Consider the following 20,230-nt stretch of genomic DNA (forward strand, 5'->3'; position numbering starts at 1 on the left):
AACTTCCTAGCTCTTTCCTTCACCGCCCCCCCCCACCCCCGCCGTCCAGGTTTCACCTGTCACCTTGTTTCTTCCTCCCTTCTCCACCCCCACCTTCTTACTCTGACTTCTGATCATTTTCTCCAGTCCTGCTGAAGGGTCTCGGCCCGAAACGTCCACTGTATATTTTTCCACAGATGCTGCTGAGTTCCTCCAGCATTTTGTGTGCGTTGCTCGGATTTCCAGCATCTACAGAATTTCTTGTGTTTGTGATTGGAACTTCTCTCCGAGCTTTCGTACTCAGTAAGTGCTCACTCTTTCTCAGTCGCGCACTGTTTTCATTCACTCCCCGCGTAGCAACTGCGAAACATTTCATTATTGAACCACTGCTCAAGCACTGCATCCGCGCAACAAGACACAGTGGTCGTTTCCGTTTCCGGGTGAAACCCGCGCATTGCACACTGGGAGCTGAAGTACTGTGCACATGGCCTACCCCGTGAAGCACCCACAGCCGAGTGGTACAGCCTGCGAGTGGAACAGCCGGTTGTGAGGTGGAAGCGAACGGGACGGGCCTGCATTCTGAGCAGCAGCCGAGGAAGGGCCTACCACTGCAGGGTGTCCACCTAAACTAGCTGCTATCGGCCTGTAGCGGAAGGTGCACCACGTGAGTGTGCGGCACGGCAAGTCGCGAAAAGCAACGCGGTGGCCGAGTCCCGGTTTGACAACCTGAGGGGGAGAGGTTTGGAATTAAACTTTTATTTTCCAAATCAACTGATCTGCTCCTAGTTCCGACAGCAGCAGTAAGTGGATATGTTTTATACTGCTGATCATCGTGACCGGGCGTGTCGGGAGGGCAGTGACCCAGGGCTGGGGGAGGGTGGTGGGGTTTGCCTGGTAGTCTTCTGCCCCGGGGGGAGTCTAGCACATCGTTAAACCCCCTTACCTTCTGCCCCGGGGGGAGTGTAGCATAGTGCTTACCTCCTTACCTTCTGCCCCGGGGGGAGTCTAGCACAGTGTTAAACCCCCTTACCCTCTGCCCCTGGGGGAGTCTAGCACAGTGTTAAACCCCCTTACCCTCTGCCCCTGGGGGAGTCTAGCACATCGTTAAACCCCCTTACCCTCTGCCCCTGGGGGAGTCTAGCACAGTGTTAAACCTCCTTACCTTCTGCCCCGGGGGGAGTCTAGCACAGTGTTAAACCCCCTTACCCTCTGCCCCTGGGGGAGTCTAGCACAGTGTTAAACCCCCTTACCCTCTGCCCCTGGGGGAGTCTAGCACAGTGTTAAACCCCCTTACCCTCTGCCCCTGGGGGAGTCTAGCACATCGTTAAACCCCCTTACCCTCTGCCCCTGGGGGAGTCTAGCATAGTGCTTACCTCCTTACCCTCTGCCCCTGGGGGAGTCTAGCACAGTGTAAAACCCCTTACCCTCTGCCCCTGGGGGAGTCTAGCATAGTGCTTACCTCCTTACCTTCTGCCCCGGGGGGAGTCTAGCACAGTGTTAAACCCCCTTACCTAAACCCCCTTACCTTCTGCCCTGGGGTGGGGGGGGGGGGGAAGTCTCGCTCAGTGTCTACTCCGGGTAGCGGGGGTGGAGTCTGGCACAGGCTCTACCCTCTTACCTTATGCCCCTCCCGGGGGGGAGTCTGACTCAGTGTTTACCCCCTTCTGCCCTTGGGGGGGGAGAGTCTGGCACAGTCTCTACCCTCTTACCTCTGCCTGGGTGTGGGGGGGGGGGTGGAGTCTGGCTCAGTATCTACCCCTTTACCTTCTGCCCCAGGGTGGTGGAGTCTGGCATAGTGTCTACCCCCTTCTGGCCCGGGTTTGACGGGGGGGTTGTCTTCCATCCCTTTACCTTCTGCCCTGGGGGAGAGGGTCTGGCACAGTGCCTACCCCTTTACCTTCTGCCCTGGGGGGCATTCTGGGGATATAATCACCAAGTATTAGGGAATTGATGGGTATGTTCCATTGATCGACTGCTGTTGGTTACAGTGGGTGCAAGAACTAGTTGTTGTTGCTGGGCATGTGAGAGAGAATGGGTTACAGCGAAATAAATGGAATATTTATTTCCCATTGATAGGATGTTTTCGCGAATTGGCATAAAATGGGCTGAGAAGTTTGTCCTGGCACGAATGGCTGAAATGTGTTAGTTTGTATACTTTAGGTTTTCAGGAAAATTAGTGACAATAGCACTTAAAGCGTAATAGTCAGCGGGTTGACACCGAAGAGCTGACTTCACCAAAAGCGTCTTGAACAAGGGTTGTCGAAATTTTAAGTTGAACTGTCTATATTCTCTTCTCCCAGAGAGTGGTGAATCTTTAGAATTTTCTACTCTGAAGGGTTGAGTGTATGTAAAGAGAGAGTTCAGTGAAACTGATCCGACACCCACAGTTTTTTTTGCCAAATTTGCACAATTTCCAGCCGTCTGGATGTTGCTCCTGTTGCTGCAGAGTTTTCTTTTTGATACATTAAATACACTGGTATATTTTTCCCAGTGACCCCTCGTGATCTCGCTGATTATCAACAGGATGGATGCTTAGCCCACAGCCACACTTTCTCTCCTCTCATGGCTGTGTAGCTAAGCACAGCTTGAATGCCATCTATAAATTTGCCATTGATGGTCCTTTAGTTGGCAGAATCTCAGATGGTGACGAGGGGGCGTCTGTACTGCTGCTGCAAAAGCAACAAATTCACATCATATGTCCATGATAATAAAGCTGATTCTGAAAAGATAAGCACTCTGGACCCTGTCGTGGGCTGCACACCAGGGCCACGGGCCAAATTCCAGCTCCCGGCTCGGGCTCCAAAGCTATCCCTATATTGTGATACACGGTGTTCCAGAGTCCTGTCCCATGCCTACGTATTGTCCAAGTGAAACTTGCAAAATGCCAACCTGTAGATAGTAAGGCTCTGAGATATAGAATCGTGGTATGCTAATGAGTGAGCCAGCTTTTCCTGAACAAACTGATTCCTGATTTATTTATTTTTCTTTTGAACTTTTACTGTAGCTAAATTCCTGAAAGATTAGGGAATCGTGGGCCATGTGGAACTATTAGAAGAAGAGCAGAGAACTGAGGCCAATTAGCCAGCATCACACCCTGGCTGGGCAGACTTGGTGGACTAGCTGGTCTCCAATAACACCTCTCTCCTTGTGCTCTTCTATTTTCTGTGTTGAGCAGAAGTTGGATCCAAGTGGGTCCCTACTGCTGAGAGGCAGAGGAAAGAAGGCTAGAGACACCTTCTAAAATTTTTGTTATAAATTCATAAACACCTTACATTTGATGTCTGGATTCAAGTGAAGGTATTGACTTAGAGGTTGCATCTATTTTCCATTACTATTTATTGCAATACTTCATGAAATCTGAATGTGACCCTTAATGTGTTGCTGTTTGATGCTATACAGGACCTAGTCATTTTAGATCAGGGGTTCCCAACTTGGGGTCCACAGACCCTTTGCTTAATGATATTGGTCCATGGCATAAAAAAGGTTGGGAACCCCTGTTTTAGATGGTCAGAAACATCCAGCACCTTTGTACTGTATTATTCTAATTACGTTTTCTCATGGTCCTGTGGCGGAGGGATCATCTCTTTGATGAATAATAATTCTGTTATTTGGAAAGACAGAATTTGGTGAATTTGCTTGTTTCTTACCGATCAAGCAGTGGAAAATAAACTAAATTTGGTGGTGCAAGATCTCACTATGTTTCAGTGATGGTGAATTATAAATCCCAGATGTAATATTGTATGCTTTATAGATTCCTCCTTTGCATTTCCAGTCCTGATGAGTGGTCTCGACCTGAAACGGTGACGTCACTCTTTTTAGCCTCACCTGCTGAGCTCCTTCAGCATTGTGTGTGTGTGTGTGTGTGTGTGTGTGTGTGTGTGTGTGTGTGTGTTTCAGTGAGGAGAACCAATTTGTATTCACTAATTTAATGTATTTTTCAGAGATTTGAATTGAAATGTCTTTTCGTGGGGGTAGAGGCGGTGGAAGAGGTGGTGGCTTTGGTGGAGGAAGAGGACGTGGCGGTGGTGGTGGGTACCGAGGAGGTGGGCGAGGAAGCTTCAATAGAACATTTGATCAGGGGCCACCTGAGAGAGTAGTAGGTATGTAAGAAAGAATGGATTTGTTTAAAGCCACATTGTCCTAAAACAAGAGCTCATTGTAACTGTCATTCAGATAAATATTTCAACTACCTCAGCAGCTATGTTATTTGTCCACTTTCAAAGAAAAGAGCTTCACTGTCGGGAGCTGGCTGGCTAAAGATGTTGACAACTGATCGGTGATTGTTACTGAAATAACATAAATGCTGCATAACAGGGAGGAATGCATACAATGAAACTAACAGGGATAGGGTTCCCCTTGTCCACACCCACAGTCCATGAGTCTCTGCAATTTCTCCTGTCTCCAACGGGATCCCATCACTTGGCTCATATTTCCCTCCACACCCCTACCTTCCCACAGGGGTTGCTCCCTCAGCAACTCCCTTGTCCAGTCATCCTTCCCTATTCATCTCCGTGTTGCCCCTATTCCTCCTATCTTAACACCATTCAGGGCTCTAAACAATCCTTCCAGGTGAGGCAGCACTTTCCCTGTGAGTCTATCGGGACATTTATTGCGCTAATTGCTCCCAGTGTGGCCTCCGCTACGTCGGTAAGAGCCAATGCAAATTGGGGGCTGCTTTGTTGAGCTCCATCACTCCATTGTCAAACAAGCCAGGATCTCCCAGTGGCCGTCCATTTCAATAATACTTGCCATTCACACACTGATATCTTTCCATGGCCTCCGCTTCTGCCACGATGAGGTGAAAGGCAGGTGGGAGGAGCAGCACCTCCTATTCCGTCTCAGTAATCTAAAACCTGATGACCTGTTCACTCCTCTGTCCGCGACGCTGAGGCTGAAAGATTGCTCTGGCTGCTACACACTTCGTGGCGACTTGCCCCCCTGCATGATGAACTGAGACTGGCTATGGACCTATTCCAGCTGCTCTGGGATTCTGGTGTCTGGACTTAATTTGCTTTTATTGTTTGCATGTTTAGTGTTTTTTCTTGTCTTTCTCTGGGCGGGGGGTGGTCAAGTTTAACAGTGCATGACAAACAGGGAATGAGGAAAGGTGCAGCTGACTCATCATTTCATATCGCCAAATCATATCATTTCCTCGCAGCCCAGTAGCACATGCTTTGCGGCGTGGTGGTTGGGGACCACTGCATTAGATTACTAATTAGCCTTTTTCTTTTTCCTCCTATCATCTCCAGGCTTCTCATTTCCCTACCTTCCCCCTCACCTGTCACCTCCTAGCGTGTGCTCCACCCCTTCCTCCCACCCTTTTATTCTAACGTTTGACCCCCTCCCTATTCAGTCCTGGGTGAATGTTTTCGGCCTGAACTGTCGACTGCGCATTTCCCTTATAGATGCTGCTTGAGTTCCTCCAGCAGTTAGTGTGTATTGATCAAGATTTCCAGCATCTGCGGAATCTCATATATCTAACGGTCATTGTGCATGTATTCTGTTCTTGGTTACAGCAGGGATACTGCTTTTTTTTAGTCACAGCTTTTGCTAACAATAGTAACGTACTGCAGAAGGATAAACACTGCGAGTATCTTATTGCTCGTGTAGACCTTGGTGGAATAGCCTGCTTATACATATGAGATTGAAAATATTTTGTATTTTATCGGATGATTAAATTTGGATTGATTCCAACCCTTTTAATCACATTAATCCGTGATGTCTTTCTGAAGTGTTAGACCTAGTTTGGATTTCCTGTATTTTAAGTTGTTTAAAAATCCTTTCAAAAATCAACAGATGTAGTTGGGAGATCTGTGTGGTGTAGTTATTCAGCTGGCTTTCATCCCTTGGACTGAGATTCAAATGGAAAATTAACACGATGCAGAGAGAGCATTTCCGGATATGGTTATTGATTTTTGATGTGCAGATTAAATGTGGTGATGCCCATTTTTAACTCTTTTGCTATCTTTGTCTAGAACTGGGACATTTCATGCATCCGTGTGAAGACGACATTATTTGCAAGTGCACCTCAGAAGAAAATAAAGTCCCTTATTTCAATGCGCCAGTGTACTTGGAAAACAAAGAACAAATCGGCAAGGTTGATGAAATATTCGGACAGCTTAGAAATTTTGTATCCTTTTTTGAGTTACTGTTGGGAGGTGCCTGAACTAGGAGGAGATTCTTGAACTCAGTATACTAACCAACATGTTCTTTTGATAACTTGTCTTGCTTTCAGGTGTACCCACGGTATGAAAACACCGAGGCACCTGGCTACATAGTAGCTGGGATGTGGGTATAGATCCTTATGAAAATATACAATTAATTACAGATGAGAAATTCCAAAGTATGCTTCATATTCTGCAGTTCACAGCAAGTTCTTACTGAACAACTGCACTGAACACAGCTTTTTGCAAAGCAGCCTTTGATTTTTCCTTTCATTTGTGCACTCTGTTCAGAGTGCGATTACGAATGTGCCGAAAAGCCGCATCCATGTCTTAGACTCTTCCTCGTTCATCCAATCCAAATCCACAGCCACTAACTTTTACTCAGAATATTCCACCTGTGGGAGGGAGGTCAAAATAGTGTTAGTTTAAGGCTAGGCGGCATTGCACTATCAAGAATGACACTGTTCAGCCTTTTATTCTAATGTATGAAGAAGACAAATGCTGTGAAAGATGGGATTTAACAGTCATTCCAGCTGTGCACATTATGTACAATGAGGTGCTGTGCTTTTCAAGGCAGTGGGAAATTGAATGATTGTTAATTGTTCACAAGAAAATCTGAAATTTGAGTTTCTTTAATATTACTTGGCATTGAAGTGCAAGTCAAAGTTATATTGTTGCTTTCTTGTATTTTCACAAAGTTGTGATCTTTATAACTTTGACATGCTCACTTACAATTTTATTTAATTAGACATATCAGTACCTTCTTTTCCTCGGAAGGACAGCATTATGGGGGAATTTATAGCTTTGGGCTTGATTACATTTTGGTACTGAGTGAAAATTAAACATCTATGCAATTCCACTGATCACAATCAAAATAACGTGAACTATATTTATTTTAAAATTACATTTCCATGGTAAACGCATCCTGTTTTTGTGTAAAATGGTTAATAAATATCAGCTAATTTTTCCTTAACTGAAATGATTTCAGTATTTTTCAGTTAAATTATCAGAGAACATGAGTGCCAGTTCCTTTAAGCGACCGCAGAAGGCAAGTTTCATTGTGAAAATGTTAATTCTCTGAAACCATAGAAACTACAGCACAGAAACAGGCCTTTTGGCCCTTCTTGGCTGTGCCGAACCATCTTCTGCCTGGTCCCACAGACCTGCACATGGACCATATCCCTCCATACATCTCCCATCCATGTATCTGTCCAGTTTATTCTTAAATGTTAAAAAAGAACCCGCATTTACCACCTCGTCTGGCAGCTCATTCCATACTCCCAAAGAAGCCTCCCCTAATGTTCCCTTTAAACTTTCCCCCCCTCACCCTTAACCCATGTCCTCTTTTTTTTCTTCCCTTGCCTCAGTGGAAAAAGCATGCTTGCATTCACTTTATCTATACCCATCATAATTTTATATACCTCTATCAAATCTCCCCTCACTCTTCTACGCTCCAGGGAATAAAGTCCTAACCTATTCAACCTTTCTCTGTAACTGAGTTTCTCAAGTCCCGGCAACATCCTTGTAAACCTTCTCTGCACTCTTTCAACCTTATTTATATCCTGCCTAAAATTCGTGTTTCTCAGTTCTAGTTAAATGTGTTCTGCCATTTAGATTAGCATCATGTTCAATTGTTATTACAGCAAATGATATTTAGGTACTAGGTCATATTTGTGGATTGTACAGATTGGCACACCCTTGTACTTGCTGGAAAGAACTGTGATCTGTATAGAAACTTAGAAAACCTATAGCACAATACAGGCCCTTCAACCCACACAACTGTGCTGAGCATGTTCTTACCTTAGAAATCACCTAGGTTTACCCATAGCCCTCTATTTTTCTAAGCTCCATGTACCTATCCAGAAGTCTCTTAAAAGATCCTATTGTATCCATCTCCACCACTGTCGCCGGCAGCCCATTCCATGCATTCACCACTCTCTGCATAAAAAAGACAAACAAACAACAAGCTACTCCTGACACCACCTCTGTACCTACTTCCAAGCACCTTAAAACTTTGCCCTCTCATGCTAGCCATTACAGCCCTGGGTAAAAGCCTCTGACTATCCACATGATCAATGCCTCTCATCATCTTATACGCCTCTATCAGGTCACCTCTCACCCTCGGTCGCTCCAAGGAGAAAAGGCTATTCTCATAAGGCGTGCTCTCCAATCCAGGCAACATCCTTGTAACTCTCCTCTGCACCCTTTCTATGGTTTTCACATCCTTCCTGTAGTGAGGTGACCAGAACTGAGCACAGTACTCTAAGTAGGGTCTGACCAGGGTCCTATACAGCTGCAACATTACCTCTCGGCTCCTAAACTTAATTCCACAATTGATGAAGGCCAATGCACCATATACTTTCTTAACCAGAGTCAACCTGCGTAGCAGCTTTGAGTGTCCTATGGACTCGGACCCCAAGATCCCTCTGATCCGACACACTGCTAAGGGTCTTACCATTAATACTACATTAGATTATGAAGACATACAGTCCTCTTTTATTGTCATTTAGTTATGCATGCATTAAGAAATAATACAATATTTCCTCCGGTGTGATATCACAAAACACAGGACAGACCAAGACTGAAAAAAACTAACTAAACCACATAATTATAACATATAGTTACAACAGTGCAACAATACCATAACTTGATGAAGAAGTCCATGAGCACAGTAGAAAGTTCAAAGTCTCTCAAATGTCCCACATCTCACGCAGACAGGAGAAGGAAGAAAAACTCTCCCTGCCATACCTGACCACGGTCCGAGTCTTGAGTCGTCCGAAAACTTTGAGCTCTGATCAGCTCTCCGACACTGAGTACTGAGCACCATCTCTATCCAAACGATTCGACCTCCATCTCAGTCGCCAACAGCAGGCAAAGCTGGAGATTTTGAGGCCTTCCCTCCGAAAGATTCCCAATCATGCAGTAACGACTGCCGTTTCAGAAATTTTTCCAGATGTTCCTCTGTGCTTTCACGTCCATCTCCATCAAATCAGAATTGTCCACGGCCCCTATTTAACGGGTACGATATCATTTTTCACCGGAGGGCCGTGCACGCGCGGCGCACTGCTCCCTCTCCTCCCGCCCTCCTTTGGCGAAAATATTCTGCCATCATATTTGACCTACCAATATGAACCACCTCACACTTAACTGAGTTGAATTCCATCTGCCACTTCTTAGCCTAGTTTTGCATCCTATCAATGTCCCACTGTAGCCTCTGACAGAACCTCCACACTATCCACAACATCCCCAATCTTTGTGTCATCAGCAAATTTGCTCGATGGTCCGTGGTCTCATTGAGCTGAAGGCCCTATTTCCATGTTTTGTGACACTATTGACTCCTCCAATCTATGTTTTCAAATTTTGTTTGTTTTTTTTTGCATGGTACCTTCATCAAAGCTGGCTGGTGGCATAGTGGCATCAGCGCCAGACTTTGGAGCGAAGTCTCCCGAGTTCAAACCCAGCTGGCTCCCCAGGCACACTTTCCATCCGTGCTAGGTTGAGCGTCAAGCTAGCAACTCGACGTCGTAAAAAAAGAAATTGCCTGCTACAGAAACATCAACAACAGAAAATTGATGGCCTATGCTCTCTCATGAGCTTAAAAGGCAATTTCCTTTCCTTTCCTTCATCAAAGACCCTCAAAGTCTAAATGTACCTCATCCTTTGTAGTTATTCTGCAAGTCATAGCCAGTAATATTCCTTAAAGAAATAAGTGAAATATGAATTCCCTCTCAAGATCCATGTTCATTCCAAGCACCCTGTTCATAGTTTCTTCATAAATTGCAAAATTTTCCCTTTTATAAATGTCATAAAACTGCATTCCAGTTTATTCTCTCCTTCCTCTCTTCAAATAGCAGGGTTATATTTTCTACCTTCCAATCTGTGTGAATAGTTCTAAAATCTTTGATGCTCATCATCAGGTTATAGAGATTTATCAGCTATTAATTAATTTCTGGGGTTTTATTCTTTCTCCGCCTCTTTATTGACGGGCACTACCTTTTACTTGCTGCAAAAAAACTATAAAATGTGTACTTGGTGATCTGCAGTATAATTTCTCCTTGGCCTATAAAGGACTCAAATTAACTTCTAAATTTTTTTCACTTATATGGAAGCTATTGACATTTTTTTCCCATTTGATTTCTCTTATTGTACTTCCCTGGCCATACCAATGCTTTTGGTCCTTTGCTTAATTTATATTTTTGCATTCCTAAGTTTTCTCTTCGTTTTGGCAAAATTATGTATCTTTAGCATCAGCCTTTACATTTCTTGTTAGCTGTGGTTGGAGCACCTTTCATTTTCGATGTTGTGCTTTATATGTCTTATACATATATTTGTTGTTGGCCATTCCATCTCCATTGTCCCACCTTTTTATGTCCTTTATTTGTGTATTGGAACTACTTTGTGTCTTGTGCTTTCACAATTTGTTTAGATTTACAAATCTGGTTTTTGATCAAACAAAATAACTCTTAGTTTTGTAAAATTGGTCATGTTATGATTATTTTCTTCCTTGAAGCCCTTTAACCACAAAATTATTAATTAAACTTTTGTCAGTTTATAACATCAAATAGAAATTTATATTATGTAATGTTCAAACTCTCCAAACTGCTGCCATGTGCTAAATTGCTGTGCCTGCAGTGAAGACTTCTAAGCATTTGAAAAATGGGCATCCTGTGGGCTAACTCTGTGGAACTCCACCCCTCCCCAGCCACCAGGACATTGAAGAACAGATATGCAGGCAGATTAGAAAAAAGTGTACAAAGAACAGGGTTGTTGTCATGGTTGTCTTCAACCTCTCCAATATTGACAGGGACCTCCTTAGTGCAAGAGGTTTAATTGGAGCAGAATTTGTTTGGTGCATCCAGGAGTTTCTTAAATTAGTGTGAATTAGTATGTAGGATTCATACTGGACCGAGTGTTTAGAAATGAGCCTGGCCAGGTGACTCACCCTTCAGTGGGAGAACATTTGTGGAGCAGCGACCACAGCTCCATATGTTTTAAGATGGCTGTAGATAAGGATGAGTGTGGACCTTGCTGGAGAGTATTACGTTGTGCAGGGCAAATCACAAGATGATAGGCTGGAGCTAGGAAGAGTTATTGGAACGAACAGTTTTTGGGCAAATTTGATCTGACGTGTGGAGGAGGTTAAAGATAAACTGTGCAGAGTGCAAGACAGCTAAGTTCTAGTAAAAAGGAAGGACAAGGATGACCAGATAAGGGAGCTTGGATGTCAAAAGGAAGTGGTGAATTTTGTCAAGAAGAAAAAGAACGTGGTATTGGTTTATAATTCTCACCCGTACCTATGAAAATCTTGTCTTGCATACTGATCATACCGTTCAATTCATCACAGTGCACTGAGGAAAAACTAAATGCAGAATAAGTGCAAAGCAGATATACAATAAAGTACTAGATCATAACAGGGTAGCTTGTGTTATGTTGGCTATTTTATTAAGGCAGCGAGAAATATAAAGTCCATAGGGAGGCTGGTTTCTGTGATGTGCTGAGTCGTGTCCACAACTCTCTGCTGGTTCTTACCCATTATGCATCCATGCAGAATGCTTCCTGTGGCGCATTGATAAAAATGAATAAGGGTTGCTGGGACCTGCCAGATTTCTTCAGCCTTCTGAGGAAGTAGAGGCACTGGTGAGTTTTCATAGCTGTGACATGGTGAAGTCAACCTGATTAGACCAGGGTAGGCTATTGGTGATGTTCACTCCTAGGAACTTGAAGCTTTCAACCCCCTCAATCTCAACACTCTTGACGTAGACAGGGCATGTACTGCCCTCCCACCAGCCCCTCCCCTTCCTGAAGTCAATGACCAGTTCTCTTGTTTTGAGGCCATTGAGGGAAAGGTTGTTCTTAGTGGAGAGACACTTATCTTTTTCAAACTTCTCTACCAATGAGTGCAATGTCCTGGATTGGATATGGACTATTTGACAGGCATGGCTTGGAGACAAAATCCCTCTTTTGAGAAAGTCACACAGTAGCATGCAAGCACCTAACTCAGTTCATACATTTTACAGTCATGCATGTAAGAGTAGCCACATGGTTGTTAATCCATCTTTTTCTTGGAGCACAATGAATAACTTTCTTATGTGAAGCTAACTGACTTGAGTATGCTTGGGTTTATTTCCTTTTCTTTCCCCCTTCCAGTTTTACATTGATCCAGCAAAACTACTCCCGCTTCAGCGATTTTTGCCACGACCACCTGGTGCAAGAGGTCAGGCGAGGGGAGCTCGTGGTGGAGGGCGAGGTGGACGTGGTTTCCGGGGTGGTGGCGGCGGCAGCAGAGGTGGTAAGAACTATTCCATTGATTGAATAGGATCAGCACTGTATCTATGCAAGCCCTCTTTTTTTAGTGTTGTGTATACAACATGGCACTTCACAGCGGTGTTGGCAAACAATATTTGATGGCCATAGAAGTAGGTTATAATGAATGTCATAAAAAAGAGAAGAGTAGGAAGACGGAGAGACCCAGGGAGTGAATTTCAGAGATTAATACCTGCAAAGCAGAAGGCATGTCCCCTAATTGACTAAAATAAGGGATAAGAGGCTAGAAATGGATGAGTGCCAAGGTAGAATCATACAGCTTGGAAACTGGCCCTTTGGCCCAATGTATCGATGCTGACTGCATTGCCCAGTGAGTTGGTCCTATTTGCCCCATAGCCCTCTAAACCTCTCCTGTCCATGCACATGTCTAGATGGCTTTCGAATGTTGCTAACATGCCTGCCTTAACCTCTAATTCTGGCAGCTCATTACAAATACACCAGACTTTGCATGAAGAAGCTGCACTTGATGTCCCTCTTAAATCCCTTGCCTCTCATCTGAAACCTATGACTTTCTGTTTTAAGTATTTTTCCCCAGGGAGAGGCTACTATGTGCTTTCACCCTTCCGTGCCCTTTATAATCTTAATACCTCTGAAGTCACGCCTAAACCTATGTTTCAGGGAGTAAAGTCCTAGTATGCAAAGCCTCTCATTGTAGTTCAGGCACCCCCCCCCCCCCCCCCCCCGGGCAATATCATTGGTAAATCTTGTCTGCGTTCTTTCTAGTTAAATAATATCTTTCTTACAACAGGGTGACCAAAACTGCACACATTGCTTCAAGTGCAGCCTTATAAATGTCTTGTATAATTGCAACGTAACCTCTAACTTCTACACTCACTCCCTTGACTGATGAAGTCCATGTGCCAAACGTCTTTCCCACCCTATCTAGCAGTGACACCGCTTTCAGTGAACTTGCACTTGCATCCAAGGTCCCTTCCATCACTTTGGGTAAGTCCTGCACTGGTTTAATTTGCAAAAGTGCAAAACCTCACATTTATCTATGTTGGAAGCCATTTGCTGATCCTTGGCTACATGCCTAGCTGATCAAGATTAATCTCTAATTTTTCATAATTTTTACACTGTCTACAAATCCACCAGTTTTATGCACAGACTTAGTAAGCATCCATATCTAAATCATTTAATATAAATTACAAACAATAAAGTTAGCAGCACTGACGCTTCTGGCACAGTATTAGACCAAGTCCTCCAGTTTAAAACAGCTCTTGACCATCACTCTCTACTTTCTGCAACTGGTCCAATTTCAAATCCAATCCACTGTCTTCCCCCGGATCCCATGTGATTTAGCCTTCCAAGCCAACCCAGCATCAGGGACTTTGCCAAAGGCATTGCTAAAGTCCTTCCCTTGTAATTTAGTGTTGTTGTTGGAGCTGAGAGAAATTGTATCGGCTGGGGAGAATGAAGGTGAAGCAGAGGAGTGAGTTCAAAACTAGGATGTGGACTTTCCTTGCCCAGAAGCCAGTAGTGGCCAGCAGCATAGGACTGGTAGGTGAATGGGATAATGTACATGAAGGCATGAGCAGTGGGGTTTTGAATTACCTCAGGGCTAGGGAGGTTGAAGTAATGAATTTGTGAATTCCAAAGATAAGTGCTAAGAAACAGGGTCTTAGCAGCAGACTAGCCGAAGCTTAGGTGATTAGGCTATGTTTCACAAATAGGGCACCTTGCATTAAACCAGGAAACGTATCTTTAACTTCTTTGGCGGGTCTATTTCAACAGCTAACAGGGATGTAAATTTGAAGTGTGTTATTTTATGTGCCATGCCTTGATTGTTGAATTTGGTGATATAATTAAATTTTATTTAGTATTAACATAGAAGAGAAACACACAGGAACAGGCCTTTCCGCCCACGGTGTTGTGTCGAACCAGCTAAAAAATTAAAAAAACTAATCCGTCCTATCTACACAATGTCCAAATCCCTCCATCTTCCTCACATCCATGTGCCTATTTAAACATCTTTTAAAAGCCCCTAATGTATTTGCCTCTACCACTGTACCAGGCAGCACATTCCAGGCATCCATCACTCTCCGAGTAAAAAAACTCACCCCTCACATCCTCCTTGAACTGACACCCCCCCCCACCCCCCATCACCTTCAGTGCATGCCCTCTGGTACTAGACATTTACTGATGAAGTTCCATCACAAAGATAAGCATTATGTTCAGTGATTCAATGTACAGTTCTTTGAAAATAGGTTTTAATGGGATTACTTCCTCATTGTATATGGATTTAAGTGTTCATGAGCAAAAGGGAATAGGGAAAGCATAGTCATAACTTTCAGATAACTATTTGGTTTCAAATAGTATTGATTAGAAGTTGACTGAGAGGTCAGTGATAATGCAAAATCCGAACATTTGAAACTCAAGTATCTTCAACAATGTTGTCAGGTGAAGGTTTGTATGTAAAGTTATGCTTCTGCCACAATTTAAAATGATAGGTTGGAAGGAGTTTTACTTAAAGTTCATTTGTTTTTGTAAAATTTAAATGGTACCATTATTGAAATATCGTAACCAATAAAAAAATTTAAAACCGTATTGTTGCATATCTGCATCTGGTAGTATTGATAGTGAGTAAAATATTTTAAAATATATCTTTATATTTTTGATTTTTGTCCAGGTTCTTTCAGAGGAGGCAGAGGTGGAGGTTTCAGAGGAGGCAGAGGAGGCGGAGGAGGTCGTGGCTTTAGAGGTAAGTTATAAAGTTTGAATTATTCTTCATTACCTCAGTCATTTTATGTGTTTTCTAGACAAGTTAAATTTAAAATTTGGACTTACAAGAAATGCACTTGTTTATATGTTCATCCCTGCCTACATCCTCTAGGACTATTCCATTTTACCAGGTTTTCAGTCACCATCATATCTGGTTTGGTGGTCAGACTTAATACTCACAATGTTTTGTACTGTGACTTTCTACCATTGTTGGTGTGATTTCAACCATGTTTCCCTATTTCTCATGCTTCCACTCTCACCCATTCCTAGACAGAGCAAGTGAAGTGTTCCTCTTGTTCTTGTCTTACGCCCTCTACATTCATTGGTCACCCTCTGTGATTTCTGCCATCTCCAATGGAATTCTATCTCCTAGCTTGATTCCACTCTCCCCTGCCCTTTCAGCATTCCAAAGGTACTGAGCTTCCTGCTGCTGACTGCTTTGTACAACCTCTCCTAGTCTGCCCTGGTGGTGTGGAATTTTAGTGATACTGAGTTTCCAGTGGCTTTTAATTGTGATTCTCCATTTTACTCTAATTTGGCACTGTTCCAATGATGCCTAATGTAAGCTTGAGGAACATCTGGGTATATTACAGCCCAACGATTCTTGATACTCCTTATTTTCATTGTATCTGTTCCTTTCTCTCAATTTTTTTGTTCGGTTTTTAAAGTAATTATTACCTTGACATTATTGGTCTCACCCTTAGTATAGATATTCTTTCTGTGCTTTTCACCCCTACACCCATTTCTGCAATTTAAAACATGCATATATTATTCTCCCTTCTCCAGTTCGATGCATGACATTACTTCTCTCCCTGTTAGTGCTGCTGGACCTGCTGAATGCTTCAAAACTGCAAAAAGCTGTTCTTGTAAAATTGCCCAAGTGTAACCAGGTGCAATCCATTGGCTGCCAGAACCGTGATTGTGTCACAGTTATCCCAGTGTACCCCTTGCTCATTTCAGATTTTCTGTATATCTAACTTTATTTGAATTTTTCCTGAAATCTGGTTATTTGTCCAAATCTTCACCACCACATCCATCTATCTTCCTGCACTCACTGGTCTTGGTACCTTTCAGCAGTATCTTGATTTAGAAATTCCCGCCAATTTTGAAATAGCTTTAATCTAACTTGCTGTTTTGTGTTTCAGTTGGTACTTTGAACCCTATTGCCCTCTGCCATTGCTGCAGTCCTCTAGTTCTGACCCCTTGAAATTCCCCAGTCTTAATTGTTCAAAGTAAATTTATTATCGAAGTACATATATATCACTATATACAACCCTGAGATCCACTTTCTTGTGGGCAGTTGTGGTAACTACAATGGAATCAATGAGACAACACACCAACAAGACGGGGGGATCAACCAGTGTGCAAAAGACAACAAACTGTGCAGATACCAAAAGAAAATAATAGTAATAATTAAGTAAGCACTAAATATCAAGAACTTGAGATGAGTCCTTGAAAGTGAGTCCATTGGCTTTGGGAACAGTTCAGCGATGGGGTGAGTAAGGTTATCCCCTCTGGTTCAGCAGCCTGATGGTTGAGGGGAAATTACTGTTCCTGAAACCGGTAGTGTGGGTCCTGAGGCTCCAGCACCTCCTTCCTGATTGCAGCAGTGAGAAGAGAGCATGGCCTGGATGGTGGTGGTTGGTGGGGTGAGGGGGGGTCCTTGAGCAAGCTGCATTTCTGCAACAACACTTTGTCGATGTGCTGAATGGTGGAGATGGCTTTACCTGTGATGGACTGTTTCAGTGTTGGCAGCCATGTTTCAGCTAGCAAGTTTTGAAGCTTCGGAATTCTTTCCCCTCTGCATCTTTGTCTCTCTTTAATATACTCATTAACACCTTTCATTTTGATTAAACATCTAAGTATCTTCCTGTGTACTTTGGTATCAAGCTTTCTTTGTTAAGTAACTACATTGCGAAGGGGTGATATTATTCGGATGTGTAGTTGTATATGGTCACCCACTTTTTATCGTCCTTGCAATGGTAACCTTTGTTTATGTATGTTGCGAATAAAAGTGAAGATGGCAAAAATGAAGTAGGCTATTAAAGTCATTTTAAGATCCAGCAGTTCATGCTTTCGCCCAATTCCATGGTGTCTCTTGAACCATATGGGCTAAATTTTACCAGATTTTCAGCCAAGCCTAAATCTGTGTACAAGTGTATATTTGTAGCTTTATATCATGCGTTGCTTGTTGACCAATTGAACTTTTAATCTGTATCCTTTTATCCTCCCTATTAGGTCGTGGAGGAAGGTGAAGGTGGATATTTAAGATTCTGGCAGCAAGCACTCCGCAACTTCCAAACATATTCTTTGTTCTTTGTGCAAGTCATGCGTTTGCATTTATGGACTGTATCAAACTGAAGTATATTTTAAGACTAGCATCAATTTTTGTATTTGCATAGTACTAATTAATTTGGATGTATTTGATGGTCCTTTGTATGTAATTTCTATTCTAGTTCAACAAGTTCTGAACCTGTTTGTGTGTAAAAAAAAAGTACAAATGTAGTCAATGGTTTGAATTAAATTTTATAATGTTCTACAGATGTAAAAGTACTTGATTTACAAAGTATCATGATATTGGTTCAGCAAAATTTGTTTTAAAATAAATGTTACTACCAAGATTTTTGTGTAGATTTTTCCTCGAGGGGTGTACTGACTGAGACCATGTTCAAAGTAATTCCAGCATGCAAATAATCATTGGTACAGCACTTGTGTAAGGTAACAGTTCGTCTGGTGAAGCTGCCTCCTCATAACTCTAACAACTTTGACTCAGTTCTGGCATCCATTGCTGTCTTTGTGGAGTTTTCCCTGGGGTACTCTGGTTTCCTCCTATTCCAGACCCATGCAGTTTGGCAGGTTATGTTGCCACTGTAAATTGCCCTTAATTGTGTTGGTTAGTGGCCGAATTTGGGATATCACGAGAATAGGATGCATTGAAAGCAGTTGGAGGTATTGCTCTGAGCTAGAACATATGTAATGGGCTGACTGCCTCCTTCACTGTAAATGCTATGTGATAGATAGGTTCACCCTGCCATTGGTCGGTGAATTTTCAACTGTTTTAATCCAGGGGAACAGGGAGAATCTCTGACACCATACTGATAGTTAAAGATCTTTTCAAAATGAATTTTCAGCCACACAAGTGGAAATATTACAAAATGTGTTCTGGAAAAAAAATTGCATATTGGCATTGTAATTGGTCCGAAATTTAAAATTTCTCTCAATGCTGTGAATGGATTTAAATGACCAAAGAAGAATTTGCTTTTTCTGATTGGCAGGAGCTATGCCTGGATGATTTTCAATAGCCTTTGAATTTAGGCGAAATCAGAATATCTCTCCTTGTAATGGTTAATCAATTTTAAAATTTAGGTAGTTGATGGAGATTTAAAACAAAACTAGAACCAGAAGTGACTTTGTTTTCCACTGATACACTCTTGTAATTCCTCGCTCTCCTGGATGAGTTTCAATCCCCCATTTAATTTTCTACATCTTTGCTTTGAAGTCCAAAGTCCAATAAACTTTGGGTATTATGCCTGAGACAGAAAGCTGCTTACCCTATTGGGCAAGTTCTTTGGCAGCTAGATGTGTATCATTACCCTTTAGGCCTCTAAATTAGTTGAACATCATTGGCAGAAATTAAGTTTAAAAAAAATGTTCTATGAAAGTCAACAAGAATATAAGTAGCCTTATGCTATGCAATAGTAAGCCGATATTCCTGCCAACTAGAAGCAAAATACAATTCTTAAAATATTTGTAAATTTTTGTCCTTTATTCCTGTATTCTTTTCTGAAAGACTAATTAATCCAATGTTTCTTGGGAATTGATCCAGGTCCTTCTCACACTAACCTACTCACTTCCTATTTCGATGAACAAAGGCTTTTGACCCACAAAAGTATTAGCGGGATTTTCTGGATCTTTAATAAATGGCATTCCAAATTAAATTGTAGGTTTGGGTGGCGTATGACTAAATCACGTGGTAACTGTTCCTTTAAGATGGAATTACTTTGATTTACAGCCTGCAGCTGCTGTAAATTGAAACTCCAAAGTTTTTGTTGATTATGCTATAGTTACTAATAATGAATAACTTAAATTCCAACAATATGTGAAAATGTCTTTAACTTAGTTTATTTTTGATATTAATGCACCAGTAGAGAGGAACAGGAAGGTATGCCAAATTCATATTTTTTTCAAAAATGAAAAATATATTTTGGTCAATAATATATTGACCATATTTCTGGTCAAATACTCTTCATTGGGTTTTGTGATCGTGGCCAATCCTGCAAAAGCTAATGTCGCAAATGAGCAGCATTATTATTTGCTGGATAATTTGCAGTTTTGTACCTTTTTCGACCCTGATGTAAGTTTCTCTGTTAGCTTGAGCCATCATCATGTGGAGCTTGGAGGTGGGTTCACATCTAATAAACTACTTACTCTTGTTCAATGAACTCCAACCTCTTCATTATTTTCCACAAAGAATCCTAGTCGTTTTGTAGAGAAGGTTACTTAAACTTTCAGAATGTGTTTGTCTCTTTGAACGCAGATAGGGACACAACATGCAGAAAGATATTTAGAGTGCTGATAATGAACTATACTGTAATCTAGGTTTGTCAGTTTTACATACAGTATAGTACAGTGTAAGCAGTTGCTAGTTTGGAATGCACGTAGCTGAAATCAGTGTGTATCAGCATGGTGCTTAAAGTACAATTTATTTATTGTGAATTAGTGGGGGGGGGGAACAACATGTGACTTCGTATAAACCTTTTTTTGAGTAATTCTGGCACCATGAAGTACCAGATCTGTGGTACTCTTTGTTCAAGTAACGAATGAGTTTGCTTTCCAGATTTTAATTCCTTTCACTGGTTGATCCATTTAACCCTTCAGCAAGCATGGTGATGATGGGCTATTGTGGTGTGAAAGCAAGTCGTTGCCTCCAAGTTTGCATTTGACTAGATACAAACAACATCTTCCAGATTCTTTTTGAATGCTGAGGGCTTTCTACTGCTGTAATGGAAGATCCTCTGGAAAATTTTTTCAACTTCTCCACA

At 42.3% G+C, this 20,230-nt stretch overlaps 1 protein-coding gene across 4 annotated transcripts; it reads left to right on the top strand.

Moving 5' to 3' along the window:
* Positions 1-430: 430 nt before the first annotated feature.
* gar1 (GAR1 homolog, ribonucleoprotein) lies at positions 431-17,793 on the top strand. 4 transcript variants are annotated; one of them, XM_072255951.1, is made up of 7 exons: positions 431-779; positions 3,921-4,079; positions 5,955-6,109; positions 7,132-7,191; positions 12,291-12,429; positions 15,097-15,168; positions 17,427-17,793. In XM_072255951.1, the coding sequence occupies exons 2-7, from the start codon at positions 3,935-3,937 to the stop codon at positions 17,441-17,443; spliced, it is 588 nt and encodes a 195-aa protein (XP_072112052.1). In that variant the 5' UTR covers positions 431-779; positions 3,921-3,934; the 3' UTR covers positions 17,444-17,793. The 4 variants fall into 4 exon arrangements, with proteins under 4 accessions (XP_072112052.1, XP_072112050.1, XP_072112051.1 ...); XM_072255949.1 differs by having other exon boundaries at positions 431-718; positions 12,291-12,432; XM_072255950.1 differs by having other exon boundaries at positions 431-643; positions 12,291-12,432.
* Positions 17,794-20,230: the final 2,437 nt, after the last annotated feature.

The sequence above is a fragment of the Mobula birostris genome, chromosome 4, assembly GCF_030028105.1.
Source record: "Mobula birostris isolate sMobBir1 chromosome 4, sMobBir1.hap1, whole genome shotgun sequence".
Classification (NCBI taxonomy): domain Eukaryota; kingdom Metazoa; phylum Chordata; class Chondrichthyes; order Myliobatiformes; family Myliobatidae; genus Mobula; species Mobula birostris.

What these genes read in the sequence shown, in the direction of transcription:
- gar1 (XM_072255949.1), top strand. Translation starts at nt 3,935, where the DNA reads ATGTCTTTTCGTGGGGGTAGAGGCGGTGGAAGAGGTGGTGGCTTTGGT. An exon ending in CCTTTAAGCGACCGCAGAAG is followed by an intron (nt 7,192 to 12,290) that starts GCAAGTTTCATT and finishes TCCCCCTTCCAG; the next exon opens with TTTTACATTGATCCAGCAAA. An exon ending in TGGCGGCGGCAGCAGAGGTG is followed by an intron (nt 12,433 to 15,096) that starts GTAAGAACTATT and finishes ATTTTTGTCCAG; the next exon opens with GTTCTTTCAGAGGAGGCAGA.